At 43.2% G+C, this 22538-nt stretch overlaps 1 protein-coding gene across 1 annotated transcript in view; it reads left to right on the top strand.

The window, feature by feature from the left end:
- Window positions 1-21915, top strand: part of LOC143996260 (cryptochrome DASH) — a 63584-nt gene extending 41669 nt beyond the window's left edge. Inside the window, exons 13-14 of the mRNA XM_077491226.1 lie at window positions 2620-2796; window positions 21683-21915. Of these exons, the coding sequence (XP_077347352.1) occupies window positions 2620-2796; window positions 21683-21790 (285 nt within the window). The 3' untranslated portion in view covers window positions 21791-21915. The remainder of the gene's footprint in view (window positions 1-2619; window positions 2797-21682) is intronic.
- Window positions 21916-22538: the final 623 nt, after the last annotated feature.

Below are 22538 nucleotides of genomic sequence, written 5' to 3'. Positions count from 1 at the left end.
TTGTTTCAGGGCTCACCCCAAGTCGGCCTGTACACTGAGACAGAATAAGTCCATGTGACTAAGCCGCATCAATGTTCCTTTTTTACAGGCTTGTTTAGCCTCCCATCTGTCACCATGATTGAGCACATTTTTGGTGGAAGGTTTCATGGGGGGATTCCACACTGGGTTTGTTTCCTTTGCCAACATGTACTTTTGAGTTTAGGAATCTGAGGTCATCTGCCACAGATGTAGAGGCGGTAGATGGGTTACTAAAATCTGAACTCAAGAAGGGTTTTGTTATTGGTCCTTTCCCAACATCCCCTGTTGTTTGCAGGTGCCTAGCCTTAACTCGTTAATACCATCTGAGGAGTTTTCACTTAAATATGCATCGGTGGATCAAGCAATTCGGTGTATCATTGGGGCAGGTGGGGGAGCTTGGCTGCCCAAAGCTGACATCGCAGACGCCTTTAAACTTCTCCCAATTCTGCCATCACTCTGGCAGTGGCATGGTATCAAGTAGAGGGGATTTTATTATTTTGCCACCAAACTCGCCTTTGGCTCCAAGAGTAGTCCCTGGCTGTTTGATTGCTTCGTCTAAGCACTCAGTTGGATCCGCACACATAGAGAAAGTTGTCAGGAAGTGATAAACAATTTGAACGATTTCCTTCTCATTGAGAGTGGTGATCAGGCCCCCTCCGATCTTCAAAAACTGACATCAGTTTTTGCGGCTTTAGACATCCCGCTGGCAGTCACGAAAATAGAAGGCCCTGTTACTAGACTCCCCTTCCTGGGGATCGTGCTGGATACTCGGTCCATCCAGGCCAGGCTTCCCGTAGACAAACTGGTAAGGATCAGAGAATGCATACATTCGTTCACGATCTCCCAAGTTTCTAACAGGGTTGAGTTACAGTCTCTGCTAGGAATGCTGAATTTCGCTATGAGGATCCCCCAGGGGAGGTCTTTCATTTCTAGGTTATTGTCCTTGTTACCTGCATCCCGACTCGGATTCTCGGGTCAGATTAGATCCTTCCGCTTTGTTGGATCTACACATGTGGGGTGAGTTCCTGCAATATTGGAATGGTGTTACCATGTTTATCCCTGCAGTGTCAAGGTTCTTCCCTTAGGTGTTTTACAGATGCAGCAGTCACAAAGGTCTATGCGGCTTTTTGTGGTTCACACTGGCTGGCGGGGCCTTGGCCAGACGAGCTTTTGTCTATTCCAGGGTTCACAGAGACATCAGCCTTGTACAAATCTACCCCATTGTTGCGGCAGCACAGGTTGGTGACCATGGATAATCAAGCCACGGCAGAGATCGTCAACAAGGGCAGATCTAGGTCTTTACTGATAATGTCTTTTGTGCGCAGGCTCATTTGGCTCACCCTCTGATTTAACTTCCACATACACTGCAGATTCATTAATGTTGTAGAAAATGTAGCGGCAGATGCAATTTCTCACAGTTTTTCCAGAAGGTCTCAGACACTGGCGCCACTCCGGCCCCACACTTTCTTCAGTTAATGATGGATTAGATACCCACTGGGCCGTCGCGGTGGCTTTGATTGACAAATCGTTGTCAGTGAACACCACACGCCACGTCCTGAGGTTGATGGCTTCAGAATTCAGTATTTAATAGCGTTCACTGCCTTTTGCCACTCTCAGCTTAAGCTGGCCCATGGCACCATTAGGACTTTTTTAGCGGGCATTCAGCACTTTTTATCCTTACGGGACCCCAGCAGCCCATCCATTTTTTCGGCACACCCCATTAAAGCTGTCCTCAAAGGGATTCAGAAGAGTAGCCCTCCTGCTGTAGCTAGCAGGCTGCCCATCACGGGACAGATGTTCCGGGGCATGTCGGATTTACTCGCTAGGTTTCTCTTTGGGTTGCTGCCTAGCTTAGAGCCTAAGGCGGCTAGGGATGTGGAATTTTATGGTTTCTTGAGGCCTGGGGAGTTCACTTTTTCTGGGTTGGATCCTGTTTTCTTTTGGCCAATCAGTTCTTCAGGTTCCCCGACTACTTTCAGTTGCCTCTGTATACTTGCAAGACGCAGCAGCTGGGAGTCGACACCGTCATTAGGTTCTTTAAGACCAACAATGCACGGTGGCCGGTTTTGGTCTTAGACCAGCTTGCAAGGGCAATAGCGGACAGGCCTAGGGACTTGCCTTTCCCTAGTGCTCCCTTCTCTACAGCTCAGTTTGTGAGTCATTTCCGCACCCTTCTGGCCAATTTGGGTTTGAACCCCAAGGCGTTTTCCGGCCATTCTTTCAGAATTGGGGCAGCTTCTGCGGCCTTTCACCAAGGGGTCCTGGTTCATGTAATCAAAAAATTAGGTAGATGGAAGTCAACTTGCATCTCTAGATATATCCTGGATCCTCTGGTCAAGATGTCACAGGCATTTGTTGTTTTGATTGATTGTTATCAATTTTTGATAAGCTTCATCCTACTGTCTTTAATTTTGCCCCCTTTCCGGCATACTGACCACGTGACCACAGCACACCCCAGGTCTATTTTCCGTAGCTTCTTCCTTTTCCTAAACAATCCATAAGGAGACTCCGAGTACAATGTTATTATTATAAATTTAAATTGCTTTCTCTGCAGCTGAGTTTTTTGTTTGTGATTGTTTTGCATTTGTCTTTTAATCCAAGGGCGATTATATCCGACTTTGGGTTCCAGAATTGCAGCAGATAAAAGGAGGTGATGTCCATACTCCCTGGGCACTGAGTGGTTCTGCCTTGTCCCATGCCAATGTAACTCTTGGAAAGACCTACCCACTTCCGATAGTCATGGCGCCAGAATGGAGTCGACATATCAATCAGAGGCCGGTGAGTGCCACTCCTCAGTGTATTGTCTTATACCAATCCCTCTCTGTAATTGTCAGTTTCTAAAAATGATATATGTGCAAACAGTAATTGAATTGTCTTATGGCTATTGTTTAAATCACAACTGTACTTATCCCTTTTTCAGCAAACTGGAGCTGGTCTTTTTGAAGGTCGTAATGCTGGAGGCATAGGCTTCCTGGTCATAGGATCATTGTGATTGGCTGTCACAGTGATCGCTTGATGGAGAGCACACCCCATCAGCCTCCAATTGTAAGCAGTGACCAGGAGCTGTCAATGACAGTCAGATGACAGGGTTGGGGACCCCAAGTGTACACATATATGTGGAAGCTCAGTATTAAAACTTGCCACCATGCTGCTACATATATGAATACAGCAGGTGGCAAGGGGTCTGGAAACCATTATGGCCAAAATGTTTAATTTAGATTTGGATAGATAGATCCAGGAGGATAGGTATTTATTACCAATTGTTCCAAAAGTGAAGATATCAGCTCACTTCCTATCAGGACAAGAAGAGATGGTAAATCTCTACAGCTGGAAATAATTGTCGTACCCTAAGCCCTTGTACACACGGTCGGACATTCCGACAACAAAATCCGTCGGATTTTGTCCGACGGATTTCATCCGAAACTGGTGTTGCATACACATGGTCGGACAAAGTTGTCGGAAAATCTGATCGTACGTAACGTGATGACGTTCAGGCTAGTAGCCAATAGCTTTGGTGTAGGAATTTGATCTGAGCATGCGTGGCACTTTGTCTGATTGGAATTCTCTACACAAATTCGGACAAAGTCCGATCGGATCATGTTGTCAGAAAGTTTTATAGCCCAGCTCTAAAACTTTGTCCGTCGGATATTACGACGGAAACAGTCCGATGGAGCCCGATAGAAAAAACTGTATAGAACAAATAAAAATAAATGAGTCCTTCAAACAAACGTCCATGAAGTGCTTTGTCTCTTCCCAGTGAACATAGTAAAGTATAAATCCATCATCAAAGTGAATGTGCCGGTCCCATTCGCTCTAGAATACCACTCACCTTACCCAATTGCCATTTATTCTCATGACTCAAAATAGCGCATTTAATGATAAGATTCCACCTCAGGAATCTAGACACAACCTCCAACTCTTTTATCCATCTCTCATGCCATTAAACACATGTAGAAAAAAAGAGAAGCGTTATATCTCATATTAATATTATTTTATTAAAAGAAAACCCTCACATTTAAAGCCACAATAATATAGTTCATCACATTATTATAGTTTTCTCGGCACCTCCAGTGGGTCAGCGTGGCCGCGCCATCACTTCTGCTTCCTGTCCTTGCGTCACATCGGGTTGCCACCTAACCATGCCCCAATGTGTTTCGTAACATCTGACTTCAGTGTGCTATTAATTTTTTTTGTTTGTTTTTTTTATTTCTCTTCTATTGTTTAATTTGCACTACTGTGGAATATTATTGGGTGTTTAACACAGATTTTTCACCTTTTTGGATGAACTATACTGGTTGCACAGGCAAAAAAACAGCAAAACATATTTAGTAGATGAGGAAGAGTCTGAACTACTAACAACATTTTCTATGCTTTGCTGTCCCTGTGACAACTGTTCCTTCTTTACTTTCACTGGCGGCATTGGGAAAATGTCCCAAATGGCATCACAGACAGAAATAGAAAAAATTGAAGAAAAAAAAATATAGAAAACTTGTACTAACAATTATCAATTGCAAGCACACTGTGGTACTTGTAGATGCCTCCCTGGCCCAGTCTGCCACTGGTGAAGGTTTAATGGTAAGGGCCTATGTGCAATTGTACCTTTTTTACTCACATTTTTATTTTTATCTTTTTATTATTATTATTATTATTATTATTGCTGTTCGGTGTGGGGTGTTTTTTTTTTTTTTTTTTTTTTTTTAATACTGTTTCCTCTCCTATTGACGCAACATAAAGCTATGAAATGTCGTCAGCGGTGAAGAGATTTTAAGAAAAATGTGCCCGAAGGCCTGACTGTTCCCAATGCTACTAATACCACTGCCTTTATTATTGTATGTGTCGCCAATTGGGGAATTTTTTCTCACTTCTCATTCTAATCTGATGACGGAGATGGAAATATGTAACCAAAGGAACTTTGGCGTGCAACAATACAAATGCTGTACTGAGGGAACACAATGCAATAGGAAATTAAGTGGCAATAAACCTGCAGCAGGAGATCAGCAGCTCAAAGTAAATATCGAATCAGTCTATGACTGTCAGTTTGTGGCTGTGCAGAGAAAACATAATACAATGAAGTGGCAGTAAACCCAGGGTAGGTGATTCGCAGCTCACAATGAATATAAATCAGTGTGAAAATGTCAGTTTGTGGCTGAATCAAACCACACTTACAAGACCTGGGATTAAAGGTAAATCGAGGTTAGCTATACCAATGGAAACAATATAAACTTATTATATATAATTTCCAGCGTGCTGGCTATTACATAGAAAATAAAAACCATAAGGTGAAAACTATTAATCCAGCTCAATTATATAAAATGTACAACATACTGGCAATTAGTATGGAAATTAATGAGATATAAATTGCATATACTGAAACAGTAAATAATTTCCAGCGTGCTGGCTATCAAGTGAAAGATAGTGAAAACTGTTAATCCAAAAGGATTGATTGGCGCTACCATTCTTACCTATATTTGTAAGTAGTTTTAATCTTTTTTAAATAAATCTGTTTCTTAAACGTTATCACACTATGGATGGTCCTCTCTTTTAACATACACATCGTGGTACACTTCACCCACGGGAAAACGAGGGATCCCCAGTATTACACCAGAAGCAAGCCAGAGAGCGACACAATAGCTAATATTGTGAAGGCTGATCCACCCCGGACGGGGTCTTTTTTCCGGTGAGAGCATAACTTAGAAGTGACCACTGTGCATGGAGAACAAAATTTGAAATCATCACTCCCCCCTCCCCCACTCACGGGACAACTTTGTTATCCATCAGAGACTATATATATATATATATATATATATATATATATATATATATATATATATATATATTTTTTTTTTTTTTTTTTATTTTTTTTTTTTATATTCTTCTATTTTTGTTTTTATCTATTTATCATATTTTTATATTTTTTCATTTTTTCATTTTTCACGTCCTCACTTGATGTATTGGCATTGCGTTATTTATCACCTATTTATTGTGTTACCATACTTTTCGCATGAAATTTGTACAAACTTCACAGTCACTTTAATTCACTGGCAGTTTGAAGATAGCACAGCCTGCCTCATTTCATGTTTACACCTATCTGTTACTAAATATTAGCACATGTAGTTGCACCAGCACTTTACTAATAAGAGTAATTGCCACAATCCTTTTGGATTAACAGTTTTCACTATCTTTCACTTGATAGCCAGCACGCTGGAAATTATGTACTGTTTCAGTATATGCAATTTTTATCTCATTAATTTCCATACTAATTGCCAGTATGTTGTACATTTTATATAATTGAGCTGGATTAATAGTTTTCACCTTATGGTTTTTATTTTCTATGTAATAGCCAGCACGCTGAAAATTATATATAATAAGTTTATATTGTTTCCATTGGTATAGCTAACCTCATTTCACCAACTAATTGCCAGTATGCTGAACATTTCATATAAATGAGCCCCTAGTGACACATTCTTTAGCATAAAAAGGTATAGCGCCAGATCTATTCATTGTACCCCCCCTTTTAACATTTTCCACCTCATTAGGTGGATATTAATAGAGGCTGCTCTTACCTATCTTTGCACATAAAAACATCTTTGTACGTATACATATTTCTAGTATCTTTCTAAATTGCAGGTTCCATAGCGCAACCTACCCACCCTTTTACCTTAAAGGTAAATCGAAACAAAGGTGATTGGAAGCCATCAAAGGAAGAAAAGGTTACACTAATGCGCAGCTCCTGTAAATCTGGAAAGATCCAGAGCAGCTTGTAAAGGAAGCTGAGTAACCAGAGCGCTGAATTAGTAAAATGTAACCGTTTTTTTATATGTAAACCTAAAATCCTCACATTAAGACAAAGAACCAGTAGCTTTGCAGAGTACAAGGGTAATTCCGTACCCTGTGAGCAGACACCGACCGCTGAAACACAGCCGAGCAGTGTGGAGCCGGACCCACCATCCCGATTTCGGTTACAATCCTAGAGTGAGAAGGAGGCTGTCAGACGCCACTTGTGTTTCTCTGTTGCAGTGGGTCTGATTCCACAAGCCAGAGTTAGACCTGACAGCAGGGGGTTTTACACACACACACACACACACACACACACACACACACACACACACACACACACACACACACAGTGGATTGTGTGTAACTTTGACAAGCTGACTTCTGGCTGTCAGATGAAAGCAGTCTGGTGCCTCAGGATTGTTTTCATATCCCCCGGTAACGGGCACCCCATCTACCTCCCCATCATGTATCCTGGGCTCCATAGTCTCAGGACTGGTATAGCAGGTGCCACCAGGTAGGGGGAGGAAGCTGAGTGTACACACATCCGCTCTCCTCCCCCTTCTTGTTGCTGACCTGGAAGCGAAATGTAAAACATCACTTCCATGTCCCCGTCAGTTTTTCTGGTTACTATGGCTGGGAAAGAATGTAATGCAGTGCGATCTGCATTGCATTCCATTCAGTGAAGCAGAGGAGACCTCTAGACCCTGGAGGTTTCATTAAAGAGAACCTGTCACAAAAAAATCACATGGTGACTTTTTCTAAATTGCTAAAAATTTAAGTTACACATAAGCATATAAGATCCGCCCCCAAGACCAAATTTTTTGAAACCCCTCAACTTCCACACATACACACGTACAAATGTAAACGTACGTGTCAGAGGCGCCTACACTTGAAACGTTGTTTGCGATACACCCCGGAGTGAGAGCAGTATTTCTAGCACCAGACCTCCTCCGTAACGCTAAACTGACCAGTCCTCCTCCGTAACGCTAAACTGATGACCTATAGGAGGCTTTAAGTGTCGCCTATTGAAAATTATAGGGCACTGAAGTTGCAAATTTAAGGTTTAACATGTTGGGAATCTATTTACTCTATTTATATTTTACAAAAAAAAATGGGTAATTTTTTTAGTTTGTGTGCCCTAGTGTATTTTTTTTTTTTTTACTGAAATTTTTCTTTGGGGGTCACTACTAGGAGTATTTTTTTTTATTTCCAGAGTTGAGCTTTAAAGTGACATTAAACAATATCCTTATTCTTCAAATATAATACTTACACACCCACTACTTAAAGAGGAAGTAAACCCTGATGGGTTTTACTTCCTTTGTTTTACCCTGCAAAGTAAAAGCATAATGTGCTAGTTTGCATCGCATACTAGCACATTCTGTGACATTTACCTGAAAATGAAGCCCACACCGTCCCCACTGCAGACCGCATCCATCTTCGCCCCTCTTCCGGGGCCGCAAACTCTGGCTCTGTGGCTGGCCAGGTCCACGTGATGTCACATGCGCACGGGAGCCGCCAGTCACTGTACTTCCTCGTGAAGAGACCCCCCCGGTGGGCCGTTTCTTCACAGGGCATGCGCCGATTACATCCTTGGCTCAGTATGCAGTAAATATCTCCTAAATGGCGCACGTTTAGGAGATATTTATAGTACCTATTGGTAAGCCTTATTCTAGGCTTACCAATGGGCACAACTGGCAAAGGGAGGTATACAACCTCTTTAATGTCTCTGTAATCTATTTTTCTCTAAGCATCTTCCAGGACAGCCATGAGACCTTGAGCTCTTCCTACCAGGACAGGCAACACGTTAACCCCCACCAGATAAAAGGGTGGGCCTCCAGGCTCCATGTCAGTATTAGTGTTTCCTCCAAACAGGGGGTAACTTGTTTCCTGGAACTGGTTCCCCTAGGTCTCATGAGCACGGCTTCTGTGGCGTTTTGGGGTGGTATTCCTACCTTCTTGGTCCCAGAGCGGCACATTTACCAGGAGAGTAGGTTTGTGGCTGCTGTCCCTGCTTCTCAGTTCATGGGGAATGCCAGCCTTGCAGTGTATGTTGGAGCTCCGGTCTGCTAGCCGCATGGTGGCAGGCGGCTTGTCTCTCCCTGTTGAACAGTGGGGCTGGAGTGTGCAGGGGTAGAGAGGAAGCCACGCGTGTGGAGGGGCGGAACTTATGCTTTCCAAGCTGGCCCACAAGAAGTACCCGACGGGGTCTCTTCTGGGGCGTGTGAAATCATCAGCGGGCGCCGGAGACGCTAGTTCCGGTCTAGAAATGGCGTGAACAGGGACACTGGAAGGCAGGTGGTTTTAAAAACGGTGAAACCCAGCAGAGGCTGCGGACCACTACAGGGGCGGGATGGACTCCTCTGAGATACCTGCACAGGCAGTGGAAGCAGGCCCTAAAACCAGCACCTCACAGGTAAGTCTGAAGTGTGTTTTGCTTGCTTGCACATCCTGTGAGTGTTTTCTCCCTTGTAACCAGTAGGGACTAAGTGAAGGGGGCACATTTTTTCTTTCCTCCTGCACGGGGTGTTTTGGAATGTATGTGGCATAAAATTAATTGGGGTCATTTGTTCTCTTGCAGGCCAAGATTCAGGACAAGGCCCAAGCACAGCCACCAAAAAGGAAATGTGCAGTTTGCGGAAAAAAATTGAGCTTCTCATGGAGCGAAGCAGTTTAGCCTAGTTAAGGATGACCCAGTAGTCTCCTGTCAGAAAATGCTGACTTCTGTTAGAAATGAGCTTGTGTCTACGTTTAGTTTGTTTAAAACTCTAATTGACAAGATTCAAGTCCCCTCAGAGGATCCATCTCCTGTTAGGACTTCAGCCGGTCCTAGCGCTCTACAGCAGAGTGCGGAGAGTGAAGTCTCTGAGGCTGAAACTGGATCTTCCCATTCTTCTCCGAGAGAATCGGGGTCAGATACAGGGCCCAGGGATAGAGAATCTGCAAGGGGCTTGAGGTATAAGTTATCATTGGAAGATGTATATGATTGAGTAAAGGCTATCTATACGACACATCATATAGAAGACGAGAAGGTACAATTGTCTAAACATGACCTTGCATACAAGAGTTTGCATTAAAAAAAAGGTAGTTTTTCCCCTGCATGGTTTCCTTCTTGATACTATCAAGCTGAAGTGGGAAAACCCAGAGAGAAAAACCTTTCTTTTCTGGTAACCTAAAAACAAGGTTTCCATTTGAAGAGGACACATCACAGCCACGGAACAAAAATCCTAATTTAGACGCACCTCTTTCGAAAGTTCGAAAGTTTCAAAAAACTCAGACCTAGCGTTTGACGATATGGGCACGCATAGGGAGATATCCTTCTTCACAGAGCCTGGGACTCAGCAATTGGGAATCTTAAACCAGCTCTGGCCTCCACTTGTGTAGCCAGAAATTTAGAAGTATGGCTGACACAAATACAAACGTACTTGTTGGCAGGAACCTCTAGAGAACAGATTCTGAAATCTTTCCCTCTCCTCTTTCGTGCAGTGGGATGACAGCTAGAACCTCGGCCTTAGTGAATTCAGAGGCGCTGGAACGCATGGTCGATAGAAAAAAGGCCTTTCCAGCGAATAAGAAAAAGCTGACAGCCAGAACGTTTTTTTTCATGGCCAAAGTATGCAGCAAGGTCCTAGAGAAAGAGACAATAGGTCCAAAAAGCATTGGACAGAGCACAAGGGCAGAGGTAGAGGGGGCGTCTTGGTAACCTTCCTCAACAACCTGCCAAGCCATAATGACTCATGTCTCCCAGTGGGAGGAAGATTGAGGGCTTTTCTCCCACAGTGGCAGCAGTCACCAAGTCCATTCATCCTGGACCTAGTGACCAATGGGTACAGGCTAGAATTTTCTTGCCAGCCATCAGAGCGATTATTGGTCACCTTGGAGACTTAATAGATCAAAAGGTCCTGATCCTGGTTCCCCAGTTGGATCAGGGCAAGGGTTTTTATTACCATATATTTGTCATCAGAAAGTCATAGGGAAAATATCGGCTTATCCTGAATCCCCAGTCTCTGAACCGTTTTGATCGGGTACAAGCACTTTCCTATGGAGACAGTGTTCTCAATCAGAAACCTGCTTTACCCAAGCTGCTTCATGGCAAGTCCAACTCAGCTTTTCCTTTTTTTTTTTTTTTGGGCATGAGCGGTGTATGTTTGTCGCAGTCCATAGTATGTTAGTCCAATGTTTCTCAACTCCAGTCCTCAAGTACCCCCAACAGGTCATGTTTTCAGGCTTTCCATCATTTTGCACAGGTCATTTGATCAGTTTCACTGCCTTAGTAATTACCACAGCCGTTTTATCTGGACATCTACCTACTTCTATTGCGCCTACCATGATATCATAACATACAAATAAAATGATACAATAGTTTTTACAAACCACTTTGACCTACAGGTAAGCCTAGATTAAGGCTTACCTGTAGGTCCAAGAAATAACTCCCAAACCTATATGGTTTAGGAGATATTTGCCCGAAGACGGGCACCGCTGTCTACGGCGCATGCGCCATAGACAGCGGTGCGCAGGCGCACTGAGCGTGGCATCCTCGATAACGAAGATGCCACGCAATGCCGCGTGTCTCGGCTCCCATGCGCGGGAGTGACGTCATTGCGGCTTCGCCGAATGACAGCAGCGGAGCCGCGAGACCCACCGAGAAGATGGATGCGGCGGACTACAGGGGACAGCGGTGACTTCCCTGGCTCCTGTGTCAGGTAAGTGGCACATAATGGGCTACTATGCAATGCATAGTAGTCCATTATGCTTTGCCTTTGCAGGGAATGAAAGAGGAAGTAAACTCATCAGGGTTTACTTTCTCTTTAAAGACAAGTTTAATCACTGGGAAGGACAGCAGTAGTGTGGTAATTACATTTATTTCTATGCTGTTCCTTTCCAGATATGGCTTTTCTAAAACGGTGTCATTACCTCGATATCCCAGTCCATGTACCATCCCTGCTCCTGCTATTTTACTAAATGAATTTGAAGTGACAATAGAGTTCTGTGTAACTTCCATTTGCATTGAATAATCCTATTCAGAAAATGGCAGGAACCTGAAATAGACATTACACAGACCAGAACCACTGAGGTTATGGTACCGATCTGTTCCTGTCAGCGTTTAAGGCAATCTTAGAAAAGACTGCAGCCAGGTAAGATAACAAACATGTTATACTTCCAACTACCTTTTCCACTGATAATTTTGGAGTTTTATTGTTGGGCATGCGCACTTGTTTTAAACCAGATGAGGTCTGTGGCCGGAGTTTTTTCATAAACCTGCACAATCTGGTTGCTCAAAATTTTGCTTGAGAAGGCAGCAGGTTTTTCTGGTTTTTACCTTGGGCCAAACAATGACATTCAAAGAGTTCTTTAAACAATGTCATCAAACTTCCAGAAAACACAAAGGGCTCTTGCTTCGAGTTTTACACATTAAACCGCCTACCACTTCAACATGCTTTTTTGATGTGTTTTTATGCTCACTTGAAGCATCAGGTGATGCTTGGATAATGCTTCAATGATGGCTTCAATTGAAGCTTTGAAGCGGTAGTAAACTGCGGCATGTAAATAAAAAATTCCCTGCATAATGTGCTAGTATACATTGCATACTAGCAAATTATAAAATGCTTACTTTAGAACTAAGCCCTCCAGCGGCGCACTGTCACTGCTGACAGGGCTTCCGGGTTCGCAAGCTCCGGCTATATGAGTGGCCAGATCCCCGATGACAACACCCTCAGCTCCGGCGTGGAGCTCTGAAGATCTGGCAAGGTATGCCGGACCTTCAAAGTGCATGCGTAGTGACGTCACCGGCTGCATCCAGTGTGAATATCTCCTAAACACCTCAAGTTTAGGAGATACAGTGCCTTGAAAAAGTATTCATACCCTTTTACATTTTCCACATTTTGTCATGTTACATCAAAAGTTCTATTGGGATTTTATGTGATAGACCAACATAAAGTGGCACATAATTGTGAAGTGTAAGGAAATATTTTTTTTTTGAGTAGCAAGATGGGTGCGGGTTAGGCAAGCACTTGATCACTCCACCGGGTGCTCCATTGATTGGGAGGCCAACAGTGTCTCGTCTCTATAGATGAAAAAAGGAGTCCAGACCTTCCAGTATTTTTCGGTTTGCTCCTTTAAGGTCATGGCAAGATTCTCCATCACCCAGATGTCTGCGACACTTGTCTTCCAATGAGAGATTGTAGGGGGGCTCGTATTTTTCCACAAGGCAAGAATACAGGCCCTAGCGGCCGTCGGCAGATGTCTCAGTAAGGAGTTCTTACATTTCTTGGTGGACATTGGGGTCTCATTCAATAAGTACGCCACTGGGTTTCTACAGAGGGAGACTCCGGTCAACGTTTCAATAGTAGATTCCTCCGCAGTCCAAAAATTGTTTGTTTAGTTTTGGGCATTCCCAAAAAATACGTAGAAGGGTCCCCGTATCCTCCCCGCAGTGCCAACACTTGTTTGGAACTGTTGGGTATATTCTATGCAATTTGGCTGGAGTTCTATACCATGTGAAACGTTTATAACCTCCCTCTTGGTATCTACTAGCCAAAGAGACCTTGTGAGCAAAGAGTATTGTCCTGTCTTTGAGGCTGGGAGAATGTAGTTCTCCCATTCTTGTAAAAAGATAAGCTCAGAAATCCTCCACTTTGTTCATTAAGAGAGCATAAAAGTATGAGAGTGAATGAATGAATGAATGAATGAATGAATGAAATACTTGTATAGCGCACAATGCGAACTGAATCGCCTCTAGGCGCTGTGGCGAGCTTTGATCATCTGCTAAAAGAGGAAGGTCTTGAGTTTTTTCCTAAAAGCCAGGTGATTTTCTTCCAGGCGGATGTTGATTGGTAGAGCATTCCATAGCCGAGGCCCTTGGACAGCGAATCTCCGATCACCCTTGGATTTATACCGGGCTTTGGGCACGAGGAGGAGGTTTTTGTTGGCTGATCGAAGACTGCGGTTTGGTGTGTAATGATTTATTTTCTCCATTAGGTATTGCGGAGCTTCTCTATGCACGCATTTGTGGGTGAGGCACAGGGTCTTGAACGTGATCCGATTTTTTACGGTTAGCCAATGTAAGCTCCTCAGTGAAGGAGAGATGGATTCCCAGGGTTTTTTTCCTGTTATCAGCCTTGCCGCCGTGTTTTGGATCAGTTGTAATCGCGCAAGTTGATATTGTGGTAATCCTATGTAAAGCGAGTTTGCGTAGTCCAGTCGTGAATTAATGATTGTTCCAACTACCACTGCTTTGTCATTCTTTGGGATAAAAGGGATGAGTCTGCGAAGCATGCGCAGCAGATGGTGACTACAGATCCTATTTGCGCATCCATTGACATTTGTGCGTCTAAAATAACCCCGAGACTCTTCGCTTTGGTCTTTGGGGAGATAGTCTGCCCAAAGACGGTTGGTGGAGACCAGGAGGTTTTGGTTGCGGGCTTATGATTTGGGTGTAAGATAAGAAGCTCTGTCTTTGATTGGTTCAGCTGGAGGGAGTTGGTGGTCATCCAGTCCTCTATTGATTTGAGGCAGTTTTCAAGTTGTTGTTGGTGATCTTTTTTTCCATTGATCCGGAAATAAAGTTGCGTGTCGTCAGCGTAAGAGTGGAAGCAGAGATCTGAGCATCTGATGATTTGAAGGAGTGGGCGAATGTAAATGTTGAAGAGAACGGGTGACAACGGAGAGCCTTGAGGGACTCCGCAGGTGACTGCCCGAGTTTCGGAGAGGAATTTTCCTAGTTTCACTGTCTGTGACCGATTTCCTAGGAAGGACGCGAACCATTGGAGATCTATGTCTTGGACTCCGGCTACTTCTGTGAGGCGGACGAGTAGAGTATTGTGATCTACTGTATCAAACGCTGCACTTAGGTCTAGCAGTACGAGGAGACACGGCTCTCCGTCATCTGCTGCTTCGAGGGCGTCATCCCAAATCTTGAGGAGAGCTGTTTCTGTTCCATGACCCAGGCGGAAGCCTGATTGCAGCGGGTCCAGGAGTTTGTGAGTATCCAGGTGAAGTTGTAGCTGATGTACTACAGCTTTCTCCATGATCTTAGAAATGGGGTTGAGGCTTGTAATTGGCCTACGGTTGTTTGGATCCTGAGGGTCCAGGTTTGGTTTCTTGAGTAGAGGTTTGACGATGCCTTGTTTGAGGATGCTGGGAACAATCCCTTCGTGGAATGATCGGTTTATGAGGTGGGTTATGGTTGGAGCCACGATGTCGGAGCATTCTTTCAGTAGTTTTGTGGGGATGATGTCAATAGGTGAGGTACTGTCACGCAGTTTGTTAATGATGTTTTTTGCGGTGTTTACGGTAATTGGGGATAGTGAAAATTTTGGCGGTTGCAGTATGTTGTTGCAGACATCCTCTTTATGTATTTGCAGGCTGAGGTTGGATGTTTTTTTCTGACAAATTGTTTCCCTGATGGTTTTGACTTTATCGATGAAAAAATCCAACAGTTTGTCACAGTAATCCTGGGATTCGCTTTCTGGGGGTTCTAGGCACACCGGATTCATTGATTGATTAACCAGTTTAAACAGTTCCCGTGGTTGGTTTGTGGCCGTTGAGATTGTATATGAGAAGTGGTCCTTTTTGGCTTTGAAGATTGCTTTCCGATAATTCTCTGTGAGACCTTTGTAGTTAAATAGGTTTTCCTCGGTGGGATTTCTTCTCCATGTTCTTTCCGCTCTTCTGCGTTCTTGCTTTAGTACGGAGAGGGAGCTATTAAACCATCCAGCATTTTTCTTCCTGATGAGTGCCCTGCGTTTTGGTGCTTCCCGAGTCTGCTGATTGCAGTAATGCCTTGTTCAGGGAGTTGAGTGTTTCCTCCGTAGAGTGGTTTAAGGTTATTGTAGATATCTTTTTGGACAGAGTGGTTTTGAAGGCTTTGGAGTACAGTTTTTTTATGCGATCTGGTCCAGTGCGTTGTTACAGGTTTCCGTTTTGCGTTGGTGATGTTGGTAGCGATTTTGAATTTGATGGCGTGGTAATCCGTCCATGGCAGAGTTATGTTGTCGAGTATGTTGACGTCGATGTTCTGTTTGAAAATTAGGTCCAGGGTGTGTCCTGACCCATGTGTGGGAGTCTTTATCAGTTGCTGTAGACCCAGTTCTTCTAGTTGATTGATGCAGGCAGTCGCGATGGGGTCTTTAGGCTCGTTTGCCCAAAGGTTGAAATCTCCGAGTGCCAGGAAATTTTTGAATTTTAGGGTGTGCATTGAAAAGGATTCCATGAGGGGTGAAAGAAGATTGGACTTTGGTCCTGGTGGTCTGTAGCACAGTAGAATATGAGTGGTGTCATGGGGTGTTGGTTGAAGATGTAGCGTCAGGGTTTCCATAAAAGGCACTGGGTTCTGAGATGATGGTTTAGTGAGATCCAGGTGACCTTTAAAGATCACTGCTAGGCCTCCTCCTTTTTTCCCTATCCGGTGTTCGGTTAGGATCCTGTCGTTTTCCGGCACCAATTCGGTGAGAATGGTGTTGCAGTCAGAGGTTAACCAGCTTTCGGTGATGAAGAGGCAGTCTACATTGTTCTCGATGATGAAGTCGTGTACTTCCAGTCTATGTTTGACTGCAGACCTGGCGTTAATCAAGGCGCAATCTAATTGCAGTGGTCGAGTAGATGTCTTCCTGTGGTTGGGAGCTGCTTGTCGTCCGGTTTTTAATAGTTGTTTTAATAGTTGTTCTCTTTTGAAGTATTTTTTGTATGGAAGATGGCAATGTGGTGTTGATGTTCCTTAGTCTGTGCAGAACTTCAGCTGAGTATTTGAAGTAGCACATGGTTTGTGGATGCTGTTGATGGTACTATGGGCCTAAGATGATGATCCTGATAAGGGTATTGATCCTGAGGTGGGGCTAGGTATCAGCCTTGCCGCCATGCTTGAGGCTATTAGCGCGCAAGTTGATCAGGGGATGCCTATATGGATGCGGAAGGAGTTGTTGTATTCGGTAGCTGGCTGTTCCAGCTACCTTTTACTTAAGGTGAAGGTCTCCGCTCAGAAAAGAAGTCTGGCTGTGATCTGGAATAGTCGTCCTAGGATAGCGTAAAAAATGGAAAGGAGGCCGGAGGTAGGGGTATGCTAACCTATGGTTGTTCCTGATTGTTCCAGAGGAAGGCGAAAAACCCCCTGACAGTAGCAGCCAAATGCACCAGTGGGGCAAAAATTCCTTCCTGACCCCCGTAGGCGGTCGGATGGAGTCCCTGGAACAATCACTGGGAGGGGGGGGAGTGGAGGTGCGAGCTTACCTGGCTGCGGTGGTCCCCGTTAAACACTCTGGTTCTGGTGAATCTGGCTTGCTGTCAGCCTGACGTTTCTGGAAAGCTGTCTGGTTGCCCCTTGCAGTGGGATCTTTAAAATGGAGGGGAGGATGGAGGTAGGATAGAGGTTAGAGACTCCTGTCTTAACTCCTGTTTTCAACTCCTGGTTGTTAACTCTTTAGTTCAAAAAATCCACATGCAAGACACCATCAGGGAGCAAGCTCCTGGAGGAGTTTGTATAACTACCTTTTATACACCTGTGAACAATTAACCCCTCCCCTAATTTGGCAGGAAGAAAGAGGGGAAAAAAAATGGGGGAGCTGCTCTCAGTCCATACAGATCTGTTCAAGTGGAGTGAGCTGGTGTAAGGTTTGGTGATCTGTTGGCAGTGACCTAAGGTAATCACCCATTTTAAAAAGTCAAGGTCATGTTGGAATTGGTTCTCGAGGTCATGACTAGATAGAAGCCTAATGTCCGCCCAAAAATGAATGCGTTGGAAAACATTCTGTCTCCTAATGGATTGAAATTTTAAGTCTTTTATACTCTGCAAAAACCTATACGACCCTAATATCGAGGTAAGTGGGCTTGGCTTGGGAGATCGATTTAGGCATTGTCCTAAAGATATGTTTAGCCATCCTGAAAGTTGCCCCAATCAAAAGATGTAGAGTAATTGCAATGGGAACAATGGCTTTCTTCTTGCCACTCTTTTTCATAAAGGCAAGATTTGTGGAGTGCACGACTAATAGTTGTCCTGTGGACAGATTCTCCCACTTGAGCTGTGGATCTCTGCAGCTCCTCCAGAGTTATCATGGGCCTCTTGGCTGCTTCTCTGATTTAATGCTCCCCTTGCCCGGCCTGTCTGTTTAGGTGGGCCGCCATGTCTTGGTAGATTTTCAGTTGTGCCATACTCTTTTTTTTTTTTTTTCTCCATTTTCGGATAATGGATTGAACAGTGCTCCGTGAGATGTTCAAAGCTTGAAATATTTTTTTTATAACCTAACCCTACTTTCAACTTCTTTACAACTTTATCCCTGACCTGTCTGGTGTGTTCCTTATCCTTCATAATGCTGTTTATTCACTAAGGTTCTCTAACAAACCTCTGGGGGCTTCACAGAACACCTGTATTGATACTGAGATTAAATTGCACACAGGTGGATTCTATTTACTAATTAGGTGACTTCTGTAGGCAATTGGTTCCACTAGATTTTAGCTAGGGTGTATCCAAGTAAAGGGGGCTGAATATCTGAAAAGTGTGGCATGAATTGTAATTATTTGTAAAAAATATGAAAACCATTTATCATTTTCCTTCCACTTCACAATTATGGGCCACTTTGTGTGGGTCTATCACATAATATCCCAATAAAATACATTTACTTTTTTGGTTGTAACATGACAAAATGTGGAAAATTTCAAGGGGTATGAATACTTTTTTCAAGGCACTGTATACTGGAATGTTTTTTTTCATATATACTAGTAATGTTGGCGATCGGTGAGTTAGAGTGGGACTGCGATATTGCGGCAAACAATCTGATGCTGACACTTTGTGGGAACCGGTAACACTAACACATGGATCAGTGCTAAAAATATGTACTGTCGCTGTACTAATGACACTGGCTGGGAAGAGGTTACACATCTAGGGCAATCAGTGTTTTTGTGTGTACAGTGTGCTACTTTCACTAAGGGTTGTGCTGGATTTTATTCCCTTTGCAGGGAAACAAAATCTAGCACATCCCCACTAACAGGACAGAGCTCTGCATTGTTTACATATGCAGAGCTCTGTCCAGTGTGTCTCCTCGCCAACCAGCGGTCATCCATTCTCCAGAAACTCACTGATTTGGCTTCTGCGCCCCCTACCCAGAAGTGCAGTATCTTGTGTGTGTGTGTGTGTGTGTGTGTGTGTTTGTGTGTATATATATATATATATATATACACATAATTCTGCATAGAGTATCTGTCCTGTAGCAGTACATCTGCTATAGGGCAATCTGCAACTGGTCATGTTCTTAGCATTCATGTTGCATCCTCTCCTCCTTCGTGTGCTGTGGATTGATCCTAAAATCAGTGCCCATCAGCTTGCGCCAAAGTTGCACGTCTCAAAAGAGCTCTTTATTATTATTATTATTATTATACACAATTTATATAGCGCCAACAGTTTACGCTTTACAATGTATAGGGGGGACAACACAATTGCAGTACAATACAAAAGGTACAGGAGGGCCCTGCTCACAGAGCTTACATTCTATAGGGAGGGAGTGGTGGTACAAAAGGTAATAGCTGCAGAGAATGATTTAATGGGGGTGGCCCGGGGACAGTTAGGTGGGTGTGGGATAGGCTTCCCTGAATAAATGAGTTTTCAGGGAACTCCTAAAGGTGGACAGGGTATGGAGACCTTCAAAAGTGTTTTCAGGCTGTAGGCAGGGAAGGGAGGACCAAATCAATATTGGGTGGTCATGAATTTAAAACTGAACGCTGTATGTTCCACCAGGTTCGTATAGAGCCATCAGCACTTTCTGTACCGGTTATGTATGTTCCACCAGGTTCATATCATAGGTTCATCAGCATCTTTTGTACCAACTGTTCTTCTCATAGAGTCATCAGCACTTTGTGTACCAGCTATACATGTTCCATCAGGTTCATATCATAGAGCTAGCATCACCGCACAAGTTACACAACTTCAGAAAATGAATCTTGTATAAAGGATTACGTAATATCACACCGTCCTTGGAAAGTGCCATCTGTAATCACTTTAGCTCATCTAGTTTTGTTATGAATGCAAACCACCTCATACCAGAATTTTTTCCCTCTTTTGCTAAGTGAAGTTGTCAGAAATACAAGGTTGTTGTTATGAACATACTTCTGAAAATGCTAGATGCTTCCTGGCTTTAGTCTTTTAAGTCACCGAGTTCAAATGGGCATCAGGAAAGTCTCAGTTGTGTGCTTGTTCCAAGTCAGTGGCTGACTCAAAACTCAACTTTGACAGTTTATTTATTTTAGTTTTTTTTTTTCTGCCTGTGTCTCTATTGGAGAAGGTTTCCCTTTTTGCTTCTTATTACAACATGAATTGAGTTATAGACGTCCCTGCAGTGCTGACAGACAGAGAAAACACTATTGCCATAATATTGGGGTGGAAAGAATAGGTAGCCATGTGAAATAAAGAAATCTTGCGAGCCAATTATAAATAGCTATTATATGGACAGCTGCTGGCATTGATCACGTCCCATAAATTCGTGCAAAACCAGTTTATATGTTTAAAAAACGTCTTTAAATGAAAACAAACATATATGATAATGGCTGAATAAAGTGACAATAGAGTGGTAATCACCTGAATCAAACTAGCATAATTAAATCACGTCTACCAAACACTGATGTAAATAAAGTGACAATAGGGCAAAAAAGTGATATTCACATGGATCAAGTTAGTATGATAGAATCACAGTTTGCATAACATTAATACAGTGACAAGCTAGAAAAAATAAAGTGCTATAGTGCATATATGTGATATCCCAATAATATATCACGTCAAACCGTGCAACAAACGCATTAAGTCCATAAATGGTTGATTCTTATTGTGATCCAAACGTGTTGGTGTATTCACACACTGGTTCCCCCCCATATAAAATATGTGGGCTAACATATATATATATATATATATATATATATATATATATATATATATATATATATATATATTATACATATATACATACATACATACATACACACACATATATATAATGTACACACACACATACATACATATATATATATGTATGTGTGTGTGTACATTATATATATATATGTGTATGTATGTATGCATGTATATAATAGTGTGTGTGTGTGGGGAGGATAACAGAAAAGGCTGGATAGTGTGATAAAGTTTTGGTATATAAAAAATGTATTAAACACAAGCCCCAATCCGGGTACTCACATGGACTTGGTGCTTCAGTGCACCACTCTATAAAAGGTAAATCTACACCGAGATCGTGTGAGATAGTAAGCTTCTCCTCCTTGAGCAGACCAGCTGTCTCCACTACCGTCCTGTCCCCTCCCCAATGCGTGTCGATACAGTGATGTGACGTACCGGTATCTTCCTCAGGGGGATTGATTGAATAGGTAGCAATGCTCTGACGTTGTCAGCCCTCAGGAGATTAAGCATTCTCAGCAGTGGTACTCCTTTGGAAGGGATACAGTTTGGCTATGGGCAGCAGAGTTTTCCTCACCGATATAATTTCAGCTGTCTGCCCCCTGCTTTTCAGAGTGGAGAGATCCTGTGTAAATTCTGCACATTGAATGTAGAGGTAAGATTGCTGGTGATAAACAGGTACAGCTTATGTAGAAGGATTTGTTTAATCTCTGTGCATCACCAGAGTATATGGAAGGGTTTACAACCACTTTAACTGGCTATGTCCAAGCCGAAAAAACTTCTGATCCAGTTCCTTGAGACCAGTCCCAGAGAGTTCTAGTATCAGAGCAATGGACTGTTTGTGGGGAAATCTTTACTACTCAGACATGCCTCTTGTTTATTTTTTTTTCTGCTCACATTCATATTTCACTTTATTTTATACTGAACCTTTGATTTATTTGTGTCGCCTTTTTATTTAAACTTGCAACAAAAAAAAACGTATTTATTGATTTTATTTTTTATTTTTTACAGGCTAGTGGTGCGGCACCAGCAAAGAGAGGAAAAGGTCCATCATATACGCCTAAACAGCACAGGAATAGAGGAGTAGATTTCTACTTTTCCAGGAATAAAGATGTATGACAGAAGAAATGACCACTGTAATTGGTTTACTGTAATAGCTGCCAGAGACTTTACTTGACCAGAATTCTGATGCGTTTTTAATGACATAATGAAGAAGTAAACTTAGAAGCCAAGTTCAGCCCAAATCACCAGCGGATTACAAGTGCTATATCTGTATATATCCATACATTTACTTAGCCAGCATTTTTTATTTTACACATGGTACACTTGTGTTGCATTTGTATTCATTCTAAATGGAAACCCCAACACACCTATACATGTGAAGAAATGCACCTTGCCTTCAGTGCACCATAAAACACACGTGTCAATGCGTGTATGGGGTGTGCTGCATTGGGCAAAAATAGCGCAGGTGCATTTTTTCTTTTGTGCTTTGAGACTGCATAGTGTTTGGGCTACCCTAATCCAATGTATGTCAACACACAAAAAGGTGTGGAACCATCCATGCAGGTACATTTTAAATGGTTCTTAACCACTTCAGGACCGCCGTATTGCCAATGTACGTCAGCACAATGGCACAGGCAGGCAGAATCACGTACATCTACGTGATTGCCTTCCAGCGGGTGGGGGGTCCCATCGGACCCCCTCCCGCTGGTTACGGCGGTCCGATTCGGTCCAGCAGCGATCCGTGATGAGGGGATGGCCGTTCGTTTTCGGCCACCCCCTCTGGATCGCTCCTGGCCAATGAGAAGCTTCCTCCCCTGTGTATTGTTTACACAGGAAGGAGGAAGTGATGTCATTCTCCTCGGGG

The sequence above is a fragment of the Lithobates pipiens genome, unplaced genomic scaffold (genome assembly GCF_037356315.1).
Source record: "Lithobates pipiens isolate NorthernLeopardFrog02 unplaced genomic scaffold, aLitPip1_a1.2 Scaffold_19, whole genome shotgun sequence".
Taxonomy (NCBI): Eukaryota; Metazoa; Chordata; class Amphibia; order Anura; family Ranidae; genus Lithobates; species Lithobates pipiens.
Note: the sequence above shows the minus strand (reverse complement) of the source record. Positions and strands in the feature narration are given on the sequence as shown.